We start from the raw sequence: 22,076 nt of genomic DNA, 5'->3' as shown, positions 1-22,076 counted from the left end.
GCTCTGGTCTAAGGTAATGAGGGTGGGGGGGGGCTCTGGTCTAAGGTAATGAGGGTGGGGGGGGGCTCTGGTCTAAGGTAATGAGGGTGGGGGTTGTTCTGGTCTAAGGTAATGAGGGTGGGGGGGGGCTCTGGTCTAAGGTAACGAGGGTGGGGGTTGTTCTGGTCTAAGGTAACGAGGGTGGGGGGGGCTCTGGTCTAAGGTAATGAGGGTGGGGGTTGTTCTGGTCTAAGGTAATGAGGGTGGGGGTTGTTCTGGTCTAAGGTAACGAGGGTGGGGGGGGGCTCTGGTCTAAGGTAATGAGGGTGGGGATTTGTTCTGGTCTAAGGTAACGAGGGTGAGGGGGGCTCTGGTCTAAGGTAACGAGGGTGGGGGTTGTTCTGGTCTAAGGTAATGAGGGTGGGGGGGGCTCTGGTCTAACGTAATGAGGGTGGGGGTTGTTCTGGTCTAAGGTAATGAGGGTGGTGGGGGCTCTGGTCTAAGGTAACGAGGGTGGGGGTTGTTCTGGTCTAAGGTAACGAGGGTGGGGGTTGTTCTGGTCTAAGGTAATGAGGGTGAGGGCGGCTCTGGTCTAAGGTAACGAGGGTGGGGGTTGTTCTGGTCTAAGGTAACGAGGGTGGGGGGGGGGCTCTGGTCTAAGGTAATGAGGGTGGGGGTTGTTCTGGTCTAAGGTAACGAGGGTGGGGGTTGTTCTGGTCTAAGGTAACGAGGGTGGGGGTTGTTCTGGTCAAAGGGAACGAGGGTGGGGGTTGTTCTGGTCTAAGGGAACGAGGGTGGGGGTTGTTCTGGTCTAAGGGAACGAGGGTGGGGGTTGTTCTGGTCAAAGGTAACAAGGGTGGGGGTTGTTCTGGTCTAAGGGAATGAGGGTGGGGGTTGTTCTGGTCTAAGGTAATGAGGGTGGGGGAGGCCTCTGGTCTAAGGTAATGAGGGTGGGGGGGGGCTCTGGTCTAAGGTAATGAGGGTGGGGGGGGGCTCTGGTCTAAGGTAATGAGGGTGGGGGTTGTTCTGGTCTAAGGTAATGAGGGTGGGGGTTGTTCTGGTCTAAGGTAATGAGGGTGGGGGGGGGCCTCTGGTCTAAGGTAATGAGGGTGTGGGTTGTTCTGGTCTAAGGTAATGAGGGTGGGGGGGGCTCTGGTCTAAGGTAATGAGGGTGGGGGTTGTTCTGGTCTAAGGTAATGAGGGTGGTGGGGGCTCTGGTCTAAGGTAACGAGGGTGGGGGTTGTTCTGGTCTAAGGTAATGAGGGTGGGGGTTGTTCTGGTCTAAGGTAACGAGGGTGGGGGTTGCTCTGGTCTAAGGTAATGAGGGTGAGGGGGGCTCTGGTCTAAGGTAACGAGGGTGGGGGTTGTTCTGGTCTAAGGTAACGAGGGTGGGGGGGGGGGCTCTGGTCTAAGGTAATGAGGGTGGGGGTTGTTCTGGTCTAAGGTAATGAGGGTGGGGGTTGTTCTGGTCTATGGTAATGAGGGTGGGGGGGGGCTCTGGTCTAAGGTAATGAGGGTGGGGGTTGTTCTGGTCTAAGGTAATGAGGGTGGGGGGGGGCTCTGGTCTAAGGTAATGAGGGTGGGGGTTGTTCTGGTCTATGGTAATGAGGGTGGGGGGGGGCTCTGGTCTAAGGTAATGAGGGTGGGGGTTGTTCTGGTCTAAGGTAATGAGGGTGGGGGGGGCTCTGGTCTAAGGTAACGAGGGTGGGGGTTGTTCTGGTCAAAGGGAACGAGGGTGGGGGTTGTTCTGGTCTAAGGTAACGAGGGTGGGGGTTGTTCTGGTCAAAGGGAACGAGGGTGGGGGTTGTTCTGGTCAAAGGTAACGAGGGTGGGGGTTGTTCTGGTCTAAGGTAACGAGGGTGGGGGGGGCTCTGGTCAAAGGGAACGAGGGTGGGGGTTGTTCTGGTCTAAGGTAATGAGGGTGGGGGTTGTTCTGGTCAAAGGTAACGAGGGTGGGGGTTGTTCTGGTCAAAGGTAACGAGGGTGGGGGTTGTTCTGGTCAAAGGGAACGAGGGTGGGGGTTGTTCTGGTCAAAGGGAACGAGGGTGGGGGTTGTTCTGGTCAAAGGGAACGAGGGTGGGGGTTGTTCTGGTCTAAGGGAATGAGGGTGGGGGTTGTTCTGGTCTAAGGGAACGAGGGTGGGGGTTGTTCTGGTCTAAGGGAATGAGGGTGGGGGAGGCTCTGGTCTAAGGGAATGAGGGTGGGGGCGGCTCTGGTCTAAGGGAATGAGGGTGGGGGCGGCTCTGGTCTAAGGGAATGAGGGTGGGGGTTGTTCTGGTCTAAGGGAACGAGGGTGGGGGTTGTTCTGGTCAAAGGGAACGAGGGTGGGGGTTGTTCTGGTCAAAGGGAACGAGGGTGGGGGTTGTTCTGGTCTAAGGGAATGAGGGTGGGGGTTGTTCTGGTCAAAGGGAACGAGGGTGGGGGTTGTTCTGGTCAAAGGGAACGAGGGTGGGGGTTGTTCTGGTCTAAGGGAATGAGGGTGGGGGGGGCTCTGGTCTAAGGTAATGAGGGTGGGGGTTGTTCTGGTCTAAGGGAATGAGGGTGGGGGTTGTTCTGGTCAAAGGGAACGAGGGTGGGGGTTGTTCTGGTCTAAGGGAATGAGGGTGGGGGTTGTTCTGGTCTAAGGGAACGAGGGTGGGGGTTGTTCTGGTCTCAGGGAACGAGGGTGGGGGTTGTTCTGGTCAAAGGGAACGAGGGTGGGGGTTGTTCTGGTCTAAGGGAATGAGGGTGGGGGTTGTTCTGGTCAAAGGGAACGAGGGTGGGGGTTGTTCTGGTCAAAGGGAACGAGGGTGGGGGTTGTTCTGGTCTAAGGGAATGAGGGTGGGGGTTGTTCTGGTCTAAGGGAACGAGGGTGGGGGTTGTTCTGGTCTAAGGGAATGAGGGTGGGGGAGGCTCTGGTCTAAGGGAATGAGGGTGGGGGCGGCTCTGGTCTAAGGGAATGAGGGTGGGGGTTGTTCTGGTCTAAGGTAACGAGGGTGGGGGTTGTTCTGGTCTAAGGGAACGAGGGTGGGGGTTGTTCTGGTCTAAGGGAATGAGGGTGGGGGAGGCTCTGGTCTAAGGGAATGAGGGTGGGGGCGGCTCTGGTCTAAGGGAATGAGGGTGGGGGCGGCTCTGGTCTAAGGGAACGAGGGTGGGGGGGGCTCTGGTCTAAGGTAATGAGGGTGGGGGTTGTTCTGGTCTAAGGTAACGAGGGTGGGGGTTGTTCTGGTCTAAGGTAACGAGGGTGGGGGTTGTTCTGCTCTAAGGGAACGAGGGTGGGGGCGGCTCTGGTCTAAGGGAATGAGGGTGGGGGCGGCTCTGGTCTAAGGGAACGAGGGTGGGGGTTGGGATGAAGGGTTATCTTATGGAGGAAAGGTTGGGCAGGTTGGGTCCATACTCACTGCAGTTTAGAAGAATGAGAGGTGATCTTATAGAAATGTAAGATTGCGAATAAGCCTGACAGGGCCGATACTGGCAGGATGTTCTTCTCGTGGGGAAGTCTATAACTGGGGCCACAGCTTCAAAATAAAGCACCTCCCATTGAAGGTATGAAAAAGGAGGAATTAGGCTGAGTTAGACAGATTTTTGATTGATAAGGGAGTCAAAGGTTGTGGGGAACAGACAGGAAAGTGGAGTTGAGGCCTAGGGCAGATCAGCCATGATCTTATTGAAGGGTGGGGCAGTTTTGAGGGGTTGAATGGCCTCCTCCTGCTCCTAATTTGTATGTTCATCTGAAACAGACAGACTGACACAGACACACAAGACTGATACACAGATGCATACAAACACGCAGACATGTCATTAACAGAGAATCTGCTGTCCAAAGATTTATTTCAGAGATAGTCCACTGCCAAGAGGCCCAGGGTTCTGTCCTGGACTCCCCATTGACGCAAGTTGTTGCCTTCATTGCCCAAATGAGAACTCCATCATGTGGAAAATTCGCCACACACTCCAAACAGGCGACTCATTACCTCACGGAAAGCAGATAATTACAGGTCCCTGGGTTACACATTAACCAGATGAGTCACCGCTTCTCCGGTTCAAAGGTCACTCCTGATCGGGTCCATAGAGTTCCACCGAAAACCGTACAGCTTTCTCCCACTCAAAATAAGTTACTTGCAAAATATTGCAAATCACACACAGGTCATTTATAAGTCAGCAATTGAGACACAGAAGGAAACATCAGTAAAAACTGGTAATTAAGAATACTGTTCTGAACTGTTTTTTCATTCTGGGCAAACAGAGAGCTGGAGTACAGACTTTGCACATGGCTAAATTACCCCACATTTAGCAACAGAAAGGGTGAGTCAGCCGGGGTTCCTGCTCCTGATCACTGTCCAGTGATCCCTGGGTTAGAGAGAGAGCGAGGGGAAATCAGCCAGGGTTCCTGCACCTGATCACTGTCCAGTGACCCCTGGGTTAGAGAGAGAGAGGGGAAATCAGCCAGGGTTCCTGCTCCTGATCACTGTCCAGTGATCCCTGGGTTAGAGAGAGAGGGGAATCAGCCAGGGTTCCTCCTCCTGATCACTGTCCAGTGATCCCTGGGTTAGAGAGAGAGAGGGGAAATCAGCCAGGGTTCCTGCTCCTGATCACTGTCCAGTGATCCCTGGGTTAGAGAGAGAGAGGGGAAATCAGCCAGGGTTCCTGCACCTGATCACTGTCCAGTGATCCCTGGGTTAGAGAGAGAGGGGAATCAGCCAGGGTTCCTGCTCCTGATCACTGTCCAGTGATCCCTGGGTTAGAGAGAGAGAGAGAGAGGAAATCAGCCAGGGTTCCTGTTCCTGATCACTGTCCAGTGACCCCTGGGTTAGAGAGAGGTGGGAAATCAGCCAGGGTTCCTGCTCCTGATCACTGTCCAGTGACCCCTGGGTTAGAGAGAGAGAGAGAGAGAGGAAATCAGCCAGGGTTCCTGTTCCTGATCACTGTCCAGTGACCCCTGGGTTAGAGAGAGGTGGGAAATCAGCCAGGGTTCCTGCTCCTGATCACTGTCCGGTAACCCCTGGGTTAGAGAGAGAGGGGAAATCAGCCAGGGTTTCTGCTCCTGATCACTGTCCAGTGATCCCTGGGTTAGAGAGAGAGAGAGAGAGAGAGAGAAAATTAGCCAGGGTTCCTGCTCCTGATCACTGTCCAGTGATCCCTGGGTTAGAGAGAGAGAGAGGGAGGGGAAATCAGCCAGGGTTCCAGCTCCTGATGACTGTCCAGTGATCCCTGGGTTAGAGAGAGAGAGAGGGAGGGGAAATCAGCCAGGGTTCCAGCTCCTGATGACTGTCCAGTGATCCCTGGGTTAGAGAGAGAGAGAGGGAGGGGAAATCAGCCAGGGTTCCAGCTCCTGATGACTGTCCGGTGATCCCTGGGTTAGAGAGAGAGGGGGAAAATCAGCCAGGGTTCCTGCTCCTGATCACTGTCCAGTGAGCCTTGGCTTGCCACCATTTACAAATTAAATGTTTTATACATTCGAAGGCCAAAGCGGACGAGATGACATTTGCCTTTTTGAAATCCATTTGCTGCAGTTTTACCCTCCAATGAATGAGCTCATTTCTCTTCACAATCTTCTGCCCCCACCTGTGCAATGTCACCCATCAGCAAATGTGGTTCTGTGACTTTGATCGTACCATTTAATTAGTTACTAAATACAGTGAACAGTTGAGGCCAATACACCGATCCTTGTGAGATGCCATCCCTCACATCCAGCCGATCAGCCACTTTTCGAACCAGGTCAGTAAGACCTTCAATTTCATAAACTGTTTCTTACAAGTGACTTCATACAAAGCCTTATGTAAGTTCATAAATAAGATTCACAGACAATCCCCTGTCCATTGCTTCAGTTACCTCTTCAAAATACTCGACCTGTTTCACCATCTCTGATCTACTCTTTACAAATTCATCTCTCTGATCAGCAGGAAATGTCCCTGCTGTTCCGTTATGCTATCTTTAAATATAGACCCTAGTAATTTCCTAACAACTGGTCAATAATTCCCTGGTTTCCCTCTCATCTTTCTTAAATAGCAGAGTAACAATCTTAAACAAACAGCTGCCAAAGCGAGAGAAATGTTGGAAGGTTCTCGTTAGGGAGTCTGTAAATGTTCTCATCTAATTCCTGTAAAACTCTGGGATTGAAAGCACCTGGAGGTAAGGATTTGTCACTTTCTCGTGCTGTTGTTTGCTCCATTACTGTTGTTTCGCTTACGCTAATTTTTGTAAGTCCCTGTCCCTGATTTAATATTTCTTTCCTTGGGATGTCTGCCCTTCTGACCTCTTCCCTCAGTGTCAAATATTGGCGCAGTCTGTGTGCATGTTTGTGTGTCAGTGCGTGTATGTGTCAGTGCGTGCATGTGTCAGTGCGTGCATGTGTCAGTGCGTGCATGTGTCAGTGCGTGCATGTGTCAGTGCGTGCATGTGTCAGTGCGTGCATGTGTCAGTGCGTGCATGTGTCAGTGCGTGCATGTGTCTGTGCGTGCATGTGTCAGTGCGTGCATGTGTCAGTGCGTGCATGTGTCAGTGCGTGCATGTGTCTGTGCGTGCATGTGTCAGTGCGTGCATGTGTCAGTGCGTGCATGTGTCTGTGCGTGCATGTGTCTGTGCGTGCATGTGTCTCTGTGTGTGTATGTGTGTCAGTGCGCGCATGTGTCTGTGCACGTATGTGTGTCTGTGCGTGCATGTGTCTGTGTGTATGTGTCTGTGCGTGCATGTGTGTCTGTGCATGCATGTGTCTGTGCGTGCATGTGTCTGTGCGTGCATGTGTCTGTGCGTGCATGTGTCTGTGCGTGCGTGTGTCTGTGCGTGCATGTGTCAGTGCGTGCATGTGTCTGTGCATGCATGTGTCTCTGTGTATGTGTGTCTGTGTGTGTATGTGTCTGTGTGTGTATGTGTGTCTGTGCGTGCATGTGTCAGTGCGTGCATGTGTCAGTGCGTGCATGTGTCAGTGCGTGCATGTGTCAGTGCGTGCATGTGTCTGTGTGTGTGTATGTGTGTCAGTGCGTGCATGTGTCAGTGCGTGCATGTGTCAGTGCGTGCATGTGTCAGTGCGTGCATGTGTCAGTGCGTGCATGTGTCAGTGTGTGCATGTGTCAGTGCGTGCATGTGTCTATGTGTGCATGTGTCTCTGTGTGTATGTGTCTGTGCGTGCATGTGTCTCTGTGTGTGCATGTGTCAGTGCGTGCATGTGTCTGTGCGTGCATGTGTCTCTGTATGTATGTGTGTCTGTGCGTGTATGTGTCTGTGTGTGTGTATGTGTATCTGTACGTGCATGTGTCTGTGCGTGCATGTGTCTGTGTGTGCATGTGTCTGTGCGTGCATGTGTCTGTGCGTGCATGTGTCTCTGTGTGTATGTGTGTCTGTGCGTGCATGTGTCTGTGCGTGCATGTGTCTGTGTGTGTATGTGTCTGTGTGTGTGTATGTGTATCTGTACGTGCATGTGTCTGTGTGTGCATGTGTCTGTGCGTGCATGTGTCTGTGCGTGCATGTGTCTGTGCGTGCATGTGTCTGTGTGTGTATGTGTCAGTGCGTGTATGTGTCTGTGTGTGTATGTGTCAGTGCGTGCATGTGTCTGTGTGTGTATGTGTCTCTGTGCGTGCATGTGTCTCTGTGTGTATGTGTGTCTGTGCGTGCATGTGTCTGTGTGTGTATGTGTATCTGTGCGTGCATGTGTCTGTGCGTGCATGTGTCTCTGTGTGTATGTGTGTCTGTGCGTGCATGTGTCTCTGTGTGTATGTGTGTCTGTGCGTGCATGTGTCTGTGTGTATGTGTATCTGTGCGTGCATGTGTCTGTGTGTGCATGTGTCTCTGTGTGTATGTGTCTCTGTGTGTGCATGTGTCTGTGCGTGCATGTGTCTCTGTGTGTATGTGTGTCTGTGCGTGCATGTGTCTCTGTGTGTATGTGTATCTGTGCGTGCATGTGTCCGTGCGTGCATGTGTCCGTGCGTGCATGTGTGTCTGTGCATGCATGTGTGTCTGAGTGCATGTGTGTCTGTGCGTGCATGTGTCTGTGTGTGTATGTGTGTGCGTGCATGTATGTCAGTGCGCGCATGTGTCTGTGCGTGTATGTGTCTCTGTGCGTGCATGTGTCAGTGCGTGCATGTGTCAGTGCGTGCATGTGTCTGTGTGTGTATGTGTGTCTGTGCGTGCATGTGTCAGTGCGTGCATGTGTCTGTGCGTGTATGTGTCAGCGCGTTCATGTGTCTGTGTGTGTATGTGTGTCTGTGCGTGCATGTGTCTCTGTGTGTGCATGTGTCAGTGCGTGCATGTGTCAGTGCGTGCATGTGTGTCTGAGTGCATGTGTGTCTGTGCATGCATGTGTGTCTGTGAGTGCATGTGTCTCTGTGTGTGCATGTGTCAATGCGTGCATGTGTCTGTGCGTGTATGTGTGTCTGTGCGTGCATGTATGTCAGTGCGCGCATGTCTCTGTGCGTGTATGTGTCTCTGTGCGTGCATGTGTCAGTGCGTGCATGTGTCAGTGCGTGCATGTGTCAGTGTGTGTGTGTATCAGTGCGTGCATGTGTCTGTGCGTGCATGTGTCAGTGTGTGCATGTGTCTGTGCGTGTATGTGTCAGTGCATGCATGTGTCTGTGTGTGCATGTGTCTCTGTGCATGTGTGTATCAGTGCGTGCATGTGTCTGTGCGTGCATGTGTGTCTGTGCGTGCATGTGTGTCTGTGCGTGCAAGTGTCTCTGTGCGTGCATGTGTCTCTGTGCATCCATGTGTCTCTGTGCATCCATGTGTCTCTGTGCATGCATGTGTCTCTGTGCGTGCATGTGTCTCTGTGCGTGCATGTGTCTCTGTGCGTGCATGTGTCTCTGTGCGTGCATGTGTCTCTGTGCGTGCATGTGTCTCTGTGCGTGCATGTATCTGTGCGTGCATGTGTCTGTGCGTGCATGTGTCTGTGCGTGCATGTGTCAGTGCGTGCATGTGTCAGTGCGTGCATGTGTCTGTGCGTGCATGTGTCTCTGTGTATGTGTATCTGTGCGTGCATGTGTCAGTGCGTGCATGTGTCTGTGCGTGCACGTGTCAGTGCGTGCATGTGTTTCTGTGTGTGCATGTGTATCTGTGCATGCATACGTCAGTGCGTGCTTGTGTCTCTGTGTGTGTATGTGTATCTGTGCGTGCATGTGTCAGTGCGTGCATGTGTCAGTGCGTGCATGTGTCAGTGCGTGCATGTGTCAGTGCGTGCATGTGTCAGTGCGTGCATGTGTTTCTGTGTGTGTATGTTTGTCAGTGCGTGCATGTATCTCTGCGTGCATGTGTCTCTGTGTGTGTATGTGTCTCTGTGTGTGTATGTGTATCTGTGCGTGCATGTGTCACTGCGTGCATGTGTCAGTGCTTGCAAGTGTCAGTGCGTGCATGTGTCAGTGCGTGCATGTGTCTCTGTGTGTGCATGTGTATCTGTGCATGCATATGTCAGTGCGTGCTTGTGTCAGTGCGTGCTTGTGTCTCTGTGTGTGTATGTGTATCTGTGCGTGCATGTGTCAGTGCGTGCATGTGTCAGTGCGTGCATGTGTCTCTGTGTGTGTATGTGTATCTGTGCGTGCATGTGTCTGTGCGTGCATGTGTCAGTGCGTGCATGTGTCTGTGCGTGCATGTGTCTCTGTGTATGTGTATCTGTGCGTGCATGTGTCAGTGCGTGCATGTGTCTGTGCGTGCACGTGTCAGTGCGTGCATGTGTTTCTGTGTGTGCATGTGTATCTGTGCATGCATACGTCAGTGCGTGCTTGTGTCTCTGTGTGTGTATGTGTATCTGTGCGTGCATGTGTCAGTGCGTGCATGTGTCAGTGCGTGCATGTGTCAGTGCGTGCATGTGTCAGTGCGTGAATGTGTCAGTGCGTGCATGTGTTTCTGTGTGTGTATGTTTGTCAGTGCGTGCATGTATCTCTGCGTGCATGTGTCTCTGTGTGTGTATGTGTCTCTGTGTGTGTATGTGTCTCTGTGCGTGCATGTGTCTCTGCGTGAATGTGTCAGTGCTTGCAAGTGTCAGTGCGTGCATGTGTCAGTGCGTGCATGTGTCTCTGTGTGTGCATGTGTATCTGTGCATGCATATGTCAGTGCGTGCTTGTGTCAGTGCGTGCTTGTGTCTCTGTGTGTGTATGTGTATCTGTGCGTGCATGTGTCAGTGCGTGCATGTGTCAGTGCGTGCATGTGTCTCTGTGTGTGTATGTGTATCTGTGCGTGCATGTGTCTGTGCGTGCATGTGTCAGTGCGTGCATGTGTCTGTGTGTGTGTATGTGTATCTGTGCGTGCATGTGTCTGTGCGTGCATGTGTCAGTGCGTGCATGTGTCAGTGCGTGCATGTGTCTCTGTGTGTGCATGTGTCTCTGTGTGTGTATGTGCATCTGTGCATGCATGTGTCTCTGTGTGTGCATGTGTCTGTGCGTGTGCATGTGTCTGTGCGTGTATGTGTCTCTGTGTGTGCATGTGTGTGCATGTGTCTGTGTGTGCATGTGTCTCTGTGTGTGCATGCGTATCTGTACGTGCATGTGTCTGTGCGTGTATGTGTCTCTGTGTGTGCATATGTCTCTGTGTGTGCATGTGTCTGTGTGTGTGCATGTGTCTGTGTGTGTGCACGCGTATCTGTGCGTGCATGTGTCTGTGTGTGTGCGTGTGTCTGTGTGTGTGCATGCGTATCTGTGCGTGCATGTGTCTGTGCGTGTATGTGTCTCTGTGTGTGCATGCGTATCTGTGCGTGCATGTGTCTGTGCGTGTATGTGTCCGTGTGTGTATGTGTATCTGTGCGTGCATGTGTCTGTGTGTGTATGTGTCTCTGTGTGTGTATTTGTACCTGTGCGTGTATGTGTGTCTGTGTGTGTATGTGTCTGTGCGTGCGTGTGTGTGTATGTGTCTGTGCGTGTATGTGTGTGTGTGTGTCTCTGTGTGTGTGTGTGTGTGTGTCTCTGTGTGTGTATGTGTATCTGTGCGTGCATGTGTCTGTGCGTGTACGTGTCTCTGTGTGTATGTGTATCTGTGCGTGTATGTGTCTGTGCGTGTATGTGTATCTGTGCGTGTATGTGTGTCTGTGTGTGTATAAGTCTGTGCGTGCATGTGTCTGTGTGTGCATGTGTGTCTGTGCGTGCATGTGTCTGTGCGTGCATGTGTCTGTGCGTGCATGTGTGTCTGTGCGTGCATGTGTGTCTGTGCGTGTATGTGTGTCAGTGCGTGCATGTGTCTGTGTGTGTATGTGTGTCTGTACGCGTATGTGTGTCCGTGCGTGTATGTGTGTCAGTGCGTGCATGTGTCTGTGTGTGCATGTGTCAGTGCGTGCATGTGTCAGTGCGTGCATGTGTCTGTGCGTGCATGTGTCAGTGCGTGCATGTGTCTGTGCGTGCATGTGTCTGTGCGTGTACGTGTGTCTGTACGTGTATGTGTGTCCGTACGTGTATGTGTGTCTGTGCGTGCATGTGTCTGTGCGTGCATGTGTCTGTGCGTGCATGTGTCAGTGCGTGCATGTGTCTGTGCGTGCATGTGTCTCTGTGTGTGCATGTGTCAGTGCGTGCATGTGTCAGTGCGTGCATGTGTCAGTGCGTGCATGTGTCAGTGCGTGCATGTGTCTGTGCGTGCATGTGTCTGTGCGTGCATGTGTCAGTGCGTGCATGTGTCTGTGCGTGCATGTGTCTCTGTGTGTGTATGTGTGTCAGTGCGTGCATGTGTCTCTGTGTGTGTATGTGTGTCAGTGCGTGTATGTGTCTGTGCGTGCATGTGTCTGCGTGTATGTGTGTCTGTACGTGTATGTGTGTCCGTGCGTGTATGTGTGTCAGTGCGTGCATGTGTCAGTGCGTGCATGTGTCAGTGTGTGCAAGTGTCAGTGCGTGTAAGTGTCTGTGCATGCAAGTGTCTGTGCATGCAGGTGTCTCTGTGCGTGCATGTGTCTCTGTGTGTGTATGTGTCTGTGCGTGCATGTGCCTGTGCATGCATGTGTGTCAGTGCGTGCATGTGTGTGTGTGTGTGTATGTGTGTCTGTATGCGCATGTGTGCCTGAGTGTGCATGTGTTTGTCCGTGCATGTGTCTCTGTGCATGCATGTGTCTGTGCATGCATGTGTGTCAGTGCGTACATGTGTCTCTGTGTCTGCATGTGTGTGGGCACATGCATGTGTGTGTGTTCATATTTCTCTGTCTATATGGCTATACACATGTCACTGTTTGTGTGCGTGTGTGTTTGTGGGATTTAGGCCTAAGGCACACTCACCATGTCTACAATATCTGCAGCATTGAGGATGAGGATAGCAGCCATTGCCCACGTGTTCCGGGCCCAGCGAGTCCTGTCAATCCACATCGAGAACAGGACCAATTTCTTGGGGAATACCTGAAGAGGAACAAAATTGTCCAGATCAGCAGTCGGGGAAGCAGGTCTCTGGGCACAGTTAACATAGTGGGCAACAATCAAGTGGGAAAATACAGGGCTTTATATGGAGAATAACCGATCCCCAGGTAGGGATGGAATCAGGGCCTCTGCCTGTGGACTCACCCTGGGGAAGATGGCAGCAAGAGAACACAGAGTGAGGATCAGGAGCAGAATCTGCCCAACAATGAATGTGATGTAATTCACCAGCAGTCTATGAAAAAGAGAGAGGCCAGTCACAGGAAAACAGAATTTAACTCAGATCCACCCCTGACCCCACCCTGACCCCACCCACCAACCTACCCCAATCCCAAGGCTCAAGCAGATGGTCCATGTTGGCCTTGACCCTCCACATGAGGAAATAGTTTGAATCAGTTACTCACCCAGTTCCCAAATCCCTTCAAGCTGCTTTTCCGCCATCCCCCTCTCCAACCGAATCTCGAATGTTGACATTGTTTCTCCCTCAACCACGACCCAAAGCCTCACAATGTTCTACATGAAGAAGCTTCTCCTGTTCCCTGTTCTAAATCTCTTGCATTTAGTCTGGTGTCTACGGTCCATTGTTCTGGAACTTCAACAACTGGAAACAGTCTGCTTCTATCTAACCTGTATCATCCTTAAAGGGTTTAAGAAACCTCGAACATGTCGCCCTGTTATCTGTCTACTGGTCAACTGTGGCCCAATGTGGGAGTGTCCAACAAATCAACAGAAGCAAACACAGACTCGGATGGCCCTTGACCCTTGACCAACGCCCACTCACCCGGGATCAATGAAAAGTTGCACCAAAAAGGTGAAGAAGAGGACGACACAGGAGCAGCTGAATGCTGCCCCACTCTGTTTCTCTCTCTCCACTGAGAAGCGGCTCTCCAGCTCCGGGTCAGTGAATCGCATTGAGAGGCTGTTTGTGGATTTTCCTTTCAGCCTGTTAAAGGGGACAGCAAGAGATGGAGTAAATGGAGTGGGACATTCTAAAGCACCTAGCAACCATCCCCCTCCCTCTCACACCGTTGTCCCACACTCACTCGGAATCCAAGGAATCCCACTGTTTGATCCCATTCTCTAAACCCACTCCCAGCTCCCATTCCCATGTCACACGGCCTGGTCCACAGCAGGCAGCGGCAGGGAGTTCCCAGGTCCCCGGCACTCGGAGGAGCTGCTAGAGGCCAGAACGTTGCTGAGTCTGAGTCAGATGAGGACCCTCTGGACTCGGTCATGTCACAGTTGCTGGAGCTGCAAAGACAAGCTCAGGAACATCAGGAAGTCCGCTGCACTCCTCAGATTGCAAGGCACGATGGAGGAGTCTGTCCGTCCGTCTTCAGGCTGAGGTGATAGCGCCGGCATTGCCTACGCATCGAGGTCAACACTGGCAGGATGGCGGCCGCCATGGAGACCTTGGTCCAGGACGTCACTCCTGCACTGCTGCACGGGCTCAACTCCATCGCTGATACCATAGCTGGTCTCCAACAGTGTGTACGTGAGAGGGGTGTGGGGCAGCTCATTCTCACTCCAGCTACCCCTTCACTCACAGAGTCAGCCAGGGGCCCTTGGGCACCCATAGGGAGGAGGGTCAGCAGGTCCACACTCCGGGGCCATCCACCCAGGGTCATCCACCCCACCCACACCCCCACACCGCCCCACCCCCCCCCCCACCACCCCACCACCCACCCTCTGCCACCCCCCAACCCCTGCCCCACCCCCCCACAACCCCCCCAACCCACCCTCCCGCCCCACCATCCCACCCCCACCATCCCCCCGGCCCCTGCCACTCCCCCCCACCCCACCCCCCCACCAACCCCCCGCCTTCAGCCCTCTGACATCCGACCCCCCGCCCCCACCCCCCCACTGCCCCCCCACTGCCCCCCCACTGCCCCCCTGCCCTACCCCAGCAGCTCTGTTGGGAGTGATACTCACGCCTGCACTGTCTCCCGCTCTAACAGGGCTGCATTCAATAAATGATTCAGTTCCAGCTGGTTCTGTTGAGCATCCATCACCTGCTCGGATATATCTCGTAATCGCAGGCGTCTCCGAGGGTTGGGAAATGAAGGGTTAACAACCTACGCAGGGAAGAGATCGGATTGGGAGAGTGAGTGAGTGGCAGGGCTGCTTACAGTCAGTGTTTCCCAAGAAGTCATACAGACTCAAACTGTTATCTCTGTTTCTCCCTCCACAGATATCGCCAGAACTGCTGAGATTTTCCAGTATTTTCTGTTTTGATTTCAGATTTCCAACATCGCTGGTACTTTGCTTTTTAACAGTCAGTGTTTTTGTGGTTTATTCTGGTTCAGGAACATCTCACCCACAAACACTTCTTGTTTCATTCACCAGCTCATGGTGAGGAATGAGCGTTCCCCATTTACACCTCCTCCAGACCCACTGGCTCTTCCCTAACTTGACCCATTCCTACAAAAGCAAAACACTGCGGATGCTGGAAATCCGAAATAAAGTCGGAAAATGCTGGAAAAACTCAGCAGGTCTGACAGCCTCTGTGGGGAGAGAGAGAGAGAGAGAGAGTTAATGTTTCAGGTTGATGACCTGTCATCAGAGTTTCAGCTCAGACCTGCTGAGATTTTCCAGCATTTTCTGGTTTTACTTCACGTTTACATTTTCAGTCCGACAGTCAGTGTTGCAACAAGTGCAGCAGTTACTAAAATAGCCTGGCAATCTCCTCCAACAACCACTCCTGTTTATACAGCACTTCAGCGTCATAAACTGCCTCAAAGTGTTGCCCTTGCTCAGTGACACTGAGTTAGAGGAAGCAATTCAATAGTTCCTGGGCTGGCAACTGGACTCAGACCTCACCAGTATGGGCACGTTACAGATATCACTTCATACACTCGAGGTCTTCAGACTGATACAGCCCACACACACACTCAGGTCACCGGAATCTCTGCCTCCTTCCTGCAGCAAGGACTCAATGTACAATGCACTCGGAAGAATCTCGACAGATTGTTCGGTACCACTCTGCTCTGTGCCAGCCCATGCCAGCCCATGCCATGAGTCACTCACTCACCCGAGTGTCCAGATCCTCGGGGTCATCAGGGGTGGTACAGGTGGTGTGGAGGCTGCCATTACAGTCGGTGGTGTTGATCAACAGCGGCAAGTTTCCATTAGATGACGTGAGAGACAACTTCTAAAAAAGAGCAGAGGGTGATCACTGGTTAAATCAAGAGGGGGAGAAAGAGAGAGAGAGGAGAGGGAGAGAGGGGTCACTGGTTAAATCGAGAGAGAGAGAGAGAGAGAGGGAGAGAGAGAGAGGGGTCACTGGTTAAATCGAGAGAGAGAGAGAGAGAGAGGGAGAGAGAGAGAGGGGTCACTGGTTAAATCGAGAGAGAGAGAGAGAGAGAGGGAGAGAGAGGGGTCACTGGTTAAATCAAGAAAGAGAGGGAGAGAGAGAGAGAAAGAGAGAAAGAAAGGGATCACCGGTTAATTCAAGAGAGAGAGAGATCACTGGTAAATCAAGAGGGAGGGACAGAGAGAGAGAGAGAGATCACTGGTTAAATTAAGAGGGAGAGAGAGAGACCAAGAAAGAGAGGGAGAGGGAGAAGGAGAGTGAGAGAGAGGATCACTGGTTAAATCGAGAGAGAGAGAGCGGGAAAGGGAGAGAGAGAGAGAGGGAGAGAGGGGTCACTGGTTAAATCGAGAGAGAGCGGGAAAGGGAGAGCGAGAGAGAGAGGGAGAGAGGGGTCACTGGTTAAATCGAAAGAGAGAGAGAGAGAGAGCAAGAGACAGAGGGAGAGAGGGATCACTGGTTAAATCGAGAGAGAGAGAGAGAGAGAGAGACAGAGAAAGGGATCACTGGTTAAATCAACAGTGAGAGAGATCACTGGTTAGATTGAGAGGGAGAGAGAGAGAGCAAGGGAGAGAGGAAGAGGGAGAGGGAGACAGAGAGAGATCACTGGTTAAATTGAGAGAGATCACTGGTTAAATCAAGAAGGAGAGAGAGAGATCACTGGTTAAATTGAGAGAGATCACTGGTTAAATCAAGAGGGCAAGAGAGAGAGGGAGAAGGAGAGGGAGAGAGAGGGGATCACTAGTCAAATCGAGAGAGGGAGAGGGAGACAGGGATCACTGGTTAAATTGAGGGAGAGAGAGAGGGTCACTGGTTATATTGAGAGAGAGAGAGAGAGCAAGTGAGAAAGGAAGAGGGAGAGGGAGAGAGAGAGAGAGAGGGAGAGATCACTGGTTAAATTGAGAGGGAGAGTGAGAGCAATGGAGAGAGAGGGGGAGGGAGAGAGAGATGGTCACTGGGTTAAATTGACAGAGAGAGAGAGATCACTGGTTAAATTGAGAGGAAGAGAGAGAGAGAGAGAGCATACAAACATATGAATGAGGAGCAGGAGTAGGCCACTCAGCCCCTCAAGCCTGCTCCACTATTCAATAAGATCATGGCTGATCTGATTGTAGCTCAACTCCGCATTCCACCTACCCTCAGTAACCTTTGACTCGCTTGTTGGTCAAGAATCTATCTAGCTCTGTCTTAAAAATATTCAATGACTCTGCCCCCATCTGTCTCTGGGGAAGAGAGTTCCAGAGTCACGACAATTTCTCCTCATATCTGCCTTTAATGGGAGACCTGGGCAAGAGATCACTGGGTCCTCAACTATATTCACAATTTGGATGATCAGACAAGACTGTATTACAGCCATGGGTGTGCTGGTGATACAAAGATAGGGGAAAAGCAAGTTGTGAGGAGGATAGAAAGAGTCTTTTTTTTATTCGTTCATGGGACATGGGCGTCACTGGCTAGGCCAGCACTTATTGCCCCTAAAAGCCCTTATTTAGAGGGCATTTTAGAGTCAACCACATTGCTGGGGGTCTGGAGTCACATGTAGGCCAGGCCATATTAGTGAACCAGATGGGTTTATTATGACAATTGACAATAGTTTCATAGCCAACATCAGACTTTTAATTCCAGGTTTTTACTGAATTCAAATTCCACCATCTTCCGTGGTGGGATTTGAACCCAGGTCGCAGAGTGTTACCCTGGGATCTCTGGATTACTAGTCCAACGACAATACCACTATGCCCCGGGATATAGATAGGTTGAGTGAGTGGGAGGAAATCTGACAGATGGAGTATAGTGTGGGAAAATGTAAAGTTATCCACTTTAGCAGGAAAACAGAAAATAATGAATATTATTTAAATGGAGAGATTACAGAATGCTGCAGTACAGAAGGATCTGGGTGTCCTTGCACATGAATCACAAAAGACACCATGCCAGTACAACAAGTAATTAGGAAGGCAAATGGATGTTGGCCTTTATTGCAAAGGGGGTGGAGTATAAAAGTAGGGAAGTCTTGCTACAAATACAGTATTGGTCTCCTTACTTAAGAAGGAATATACTTGCACTGGAGGCAGTTCATAGAAGGTTCACCATGTCAATGTCTTATCAATTACATTGTTAAAGGAAACAGGTGATGGGAATTTGAACACATATAAATAGGGGATTGCTGGGCCACTGGGTGAGGAGTGTTCATACTCAACAAAGTCAATAAACTCTTACAGCAAGGGAAGGTCCTGTGTTTGAGCTTAGATTTTGCCAACTGGTTTGCATCTGATTAACATTGGTAGCGGAGGATGGTTGACTGAAAGGTGAAGATTGGAAACTGGGACTCCTTTTCGGATAGAAGGCTGTAATTAGAGCTCCTTTAGAGAAGAATGGCTGAAGCTGAATGTAAAGTATCAGTATATGATTTTCCACTGTTGTTCTGTGAAGCTGAATTGTATGACCAACGGAAGAATGAGGTGGATATATGGACACGGCTTACGTCCTCACCAAAAGAAACACCAGATATGGCCTTGGCAATTTCACTTCCCACCAGAAGCAGGATCAGGTGCAAAGGATTTCCATAGCTAGCAGCTCATCATTTGGATGCTGAGGAATATTTGGACAATCTCTTAAAATTTAAGAATTATAAGAAAGGTGATCTGCTAAATGCATATGAGACATGGTCAGACTTTGATAAATTTAGACAGATGGATGGTTATTCCATAAAAGTTATGGAAGTTAATAGATTCTATACAAGATTGCAGAGATTTGATTTGGAAATTCCTAATTCAGTGCTTGCTTTCAAATTGTTGGACTGTGCTCTAATATGGAACATGGGTGGGTTCCTGGTCTTAACTGGAATTCGATTCTCAGAAAGAGATCATTTTTGGAACAGATTTCTGAAGCTTTAAATAAAACTCTGGGGAAACATTCATTTCCAGCCCCTTTTATAACACAAATGAGACCTCCGGTGGTAAAAGGTAGAGGATTCAATGCTAGCAGCATTTCAAGACCATTCAGATATGGGGCACAAGTGTCAATATGAAAGAAAAACCACAAACAAAAGGAATGAGGATGGAGACCCTTCAGGTATCTCTAACAGACAACTGGACTTGGATAATGATGGCAGGAGAATGAACCCCAGGAATATCTCAAGAATGGTCAACAGATGTTTCAGATGTAACCCAAGATATCATTACGCAATGAACTGTCTGAAGCAGAATAATGGGGTTTTTGGAATGACACATGGCACTGAAGGTTCAGAAGGGGAAGATGGCGATACTGATCAATCAGAGGGAATTGTCCTGGTCATAAGAAGCTTTAGTCTGGTAATGGGTGTGCTGTTTGCAGACTCATTCAGTTGTTCTGGGTTAGACAGTTGGTACACATCCACAGTATGTGGAGTGGGTTGGTTAAAGCGTTATCTGGATTCTCTAAATAGAAAGACTGAAGTAAGGTGAATGAATATGAAAGTTCTACTTCAGGTTCAGGGATGACAACGTATTAAAGTCACTGAAGAGCAGTGATTCCATGTGAAAATAGCCAGAGTAAACCACTTTATTAGCACAAATGCAGTTTCCTTACTGTTGAGTTAGTCATCTATGAAAAAGGCTCAAATAAAATTAGATATGGAGCAAGGCAACTGTTTTGGGGAAATCTGTAGATATACAGTTTATGCATTGGGGATATTATTGTATCCCCTTAACATAAGGAATAGGAGCAGGATTCGGCCATTCAGCCCTTTCAGCCTGCTCCACCTCAATAAGATCATGGCTGATCTACTTCAAGACTATTTTCCTGCACTATCCCCGTATCCCTTGATGATTTTAATATGTCGATCTCCGTGTTGAACATACTCAATGACTGAGCCTCCACACCCCTCTGGGATAGAGATTTCCAAAGATTCACCACCCTCTGAGTGAAGAAATTCCTCCTCACCTCAGTCCCAAATGGTCTGCCTCTTATTCTGAGGCTGTGTCCCCTGGTTCTAGACCCCCGCCCCCCCCCCACCCCAGGTAGAGGAAACATCCTTCCTACATCTATCCTGTCGGAGCCCTGTAAGAATTTTGTAGACTTCAGTGAGATCACCTCTCAATCTTCTAAACTCTAGAGAATACAGGCAGTCTCCTCAATCTCTCCTCATGGGACAATCCCATCTCCCCAGGGATCAGTCTGGTGAATCTCTGCTGCACTCCCTCAATGGCAAGTCTGTACCTTCCTAGGTAAGGAGACCAAAACTCTACACAATACTCCAAGTGTGGTCTCACCAAGGCTCTATACAATTTCAGCAAGGCATCTTTATTCCTACACTCAAATCCTCTTATAATAAAGGCCAACATACCATTTAAGATCTTAATTGCTTGCTGTACCTGCATGTTAGCTTTCAGTGACTCATGAACAACGACACCCAAGTCAGCCATGATCCTAATGAATGGCAGGGCAGGCTTGAGGGGCTGAATGGTCTATTCCTACTCCTCCTACTTATGTTCTTTGAAGTTCAACACTTTCCAGCCTCTCACCACTTATTTCTGTTCTTTCTACCAAAGTGGACAATCTCCCAGTCGTCCACATTGTATTCCATCTGCCAATTTTTTGCCCACTCGCTTGGCCTCTCCAAATCCCCTTGAGGCATCTTTGCATCCTCTTCACAACTCACACTGACCAACCAAGCTGTAGACTGACATCTGCCCTGGTGTGGGCAGGTTCATGCAAAGTATTCACTTCTGTTAGAATCATATCCCTCAAGACTGAAGTTTTCTTTTCTGAAATGGAAGGACGTATATTCAGATGCTCACCTGGGTTTTACAAAAGGTCATAAGTTCACTTTGGAATTATCAGCAAGCAGGCCTCTTCCAAGAAATCACCCGACCTTTATGGTACTTGAGGAAGATCTGGTTGTTTGAACAACAATCACTTTAATTGATGGGGAAAAAACTGAAAAAGGAGGTTGGTAACTTGCTGGAAATCACATGGGAGAGAGAAAAGAAACTGAAGTTGTGGACCTGCTGGTTTGGAAGGCAGTCTTGTTGGGGAACAAGCTGAGGACAGAAGGCGACCCTAACTGGCTCCCTCTCTCTCTACCTTGCCTAAAATTGTGTTTAGCTATCAACCTGTAGCCAGATGATCCTCATCTCAGTGTAACCAGTCTCCATTTAGACCTACAGAGCTGAGGCCAGTGGTGGGAACTTCCAGGCACCCACTGGGACCAGCAGCCCAACTGCACACGAGAGAACTCCAGGTCAACAGCTCGAGACCCTTCGGACTTTATCCTTTATTTTATTATCCTTTATTTTATAACACCAATCTTCCAAAGCCCATCTCTGTAGAGAGACTCTATCTGTTTGTTCCTTGCTTGTCTGTGCCTGTCTGTGCCTGTGTCTGTGCCTGTCTGTCTGTGTGCGTGTGCGTGTGTGTCTGTGCCTGTGTGTGTCTGTCTGTCTGTGTGCATGTGTGTGGGCTGGGGGAATTCTTTAGGAAGAGATAGATAATTATACTTCCCGATTACAACTGTGTGTTAACCAGTACTTGCAACTTGTTGGAAGAAGTTTTGTTTTATGATAAACAATCGTCCTGAGTTTACTGAAATAAACCTGGCTGAAGATTCTTTTATTCTGGGCACCAATCGGGGAAATAGACGATTGGCCAATTTGGTGAGAAAATTAAATGTTTAGTTTAAAGGTACGGCCTGCAGAGTACTGGGGCTGGATCGTACGTGCACTCCAACCTTCCTGACCATCCCCCGGTTGTAACACTTCAAATGGTTGGGGGCTAGAATCCCTATTGGTTAGTTTAAAGGAGAAACCCAAAACCACCTTTGGTGATGCAGGATCATCTCCCGGCCTTGGGAAGGACTACAGTTAGTTCCGTTTTTTTCTGACCATTTGAATGCTCTACGTGTAGGGAAAGGGCAGTTATCAAGGCTGAGGTTTCAGAAAATTCGGTGAGACTTACAGCACCGAGTAAGGTGATTTAAAATACTATTTAATTCAGGGGACATGGTATATTACAAAAGAAAAGGGCAGAAAAAGTGGAAAGGCCCAGGTAAGGTTATAGGCAGTGATGGAAAAAGTGATTTTACACCATGTCAATCAAACTGTTAGGCTAGGTGAAAGCACCTTAGCTGTTGAAACACTGGCCTCAGTAGAAGCAATAGAGATGGGGGTGTACATATCTAAAATTATGAAGGGAATCTTATACAAGGGGCAATCTGAGAAATGTCTGCCTATGGAATGCTATGTGGATAACCGCTCTCTTTGGGACAATGTTCATTCAACAAAGGATGTCACTGCAAAAAGGTTGAAGATCAACCTTGCTAGAAGAAAGAAAGTCTTGGAAAGAAGAGAGATTTTAAAATAAAATGGTTACCAATTGTCAGAGTATTTTGTGAAGAGAGGTGCTTGCTCCAAGAAATTATTAGATGTACTAGAAGAGGGGACACCTTGTGTTATAATGAGAATATGGAAAACTGATATTTTCTTTGGTTGCTTTGTAATTATTCATACATGTTAAAGAGGAGAAGTTTTGTT

The 22,076-nt window shown here is 49.8% G+C and overlaps 1 protein-coding gene across 1 annotated transcript in view; it reads right to left on the bottom strand.

Annotated features, from left to right (window-relative positions):
- adcy3a (adenylate cyclase 3a) overlaps positions 1–22,076 on the bottom strand; it is a 215,439-nt gene that overhangs the window by 104,311 nt on the left and 89,052 nt on the right. The window contains exons 8-12 of the mRNA XM_041207923.1: positions 15,292–15,411; positions 14,193–14,335; positions 13,042–13,203; positions 12,408–12,495; positions 12,129–12,245 (exon numbers count right to left, since the gene is read on the bottom strand). Coding sequence (XP_041063857.1) covers positions 12,129–12,245; positions 12,408–12,495; positions 13,042–13,203; positions 14,193–14,335; positions 15,292–15,411 — 630 coding nt within the window. The remainder of the gene's footprint in view (positions 1–12,128; positions 12,246–12,407; positions 12,496–13,041; positions 13,204–14,192; positions 14,336–15,291; positions 15,412–22,076) is intronic.

The sequence above is a fragment of the Carcharodon carcharias genome, chromosome 2 (genome assembly GCF_017639515.1).
Source record: "Carcharodon carcharias isolate sCarCar2 chromosome 2, sCarCar2.pri, whole genome shotgun sequence".
NCBI classification, from domain to species: Eukaryota; Metazoa; Chordata; class Chondrichthyes; order Lamniformes; family Lamnidae; genus Carcharodon; species Carcharodon carcharias.
The sequence above is the reverse complement of the archived record's forward strand: the minus strand, read 5'-3'. Positions and strand labels throughout refer to the sequence as shown.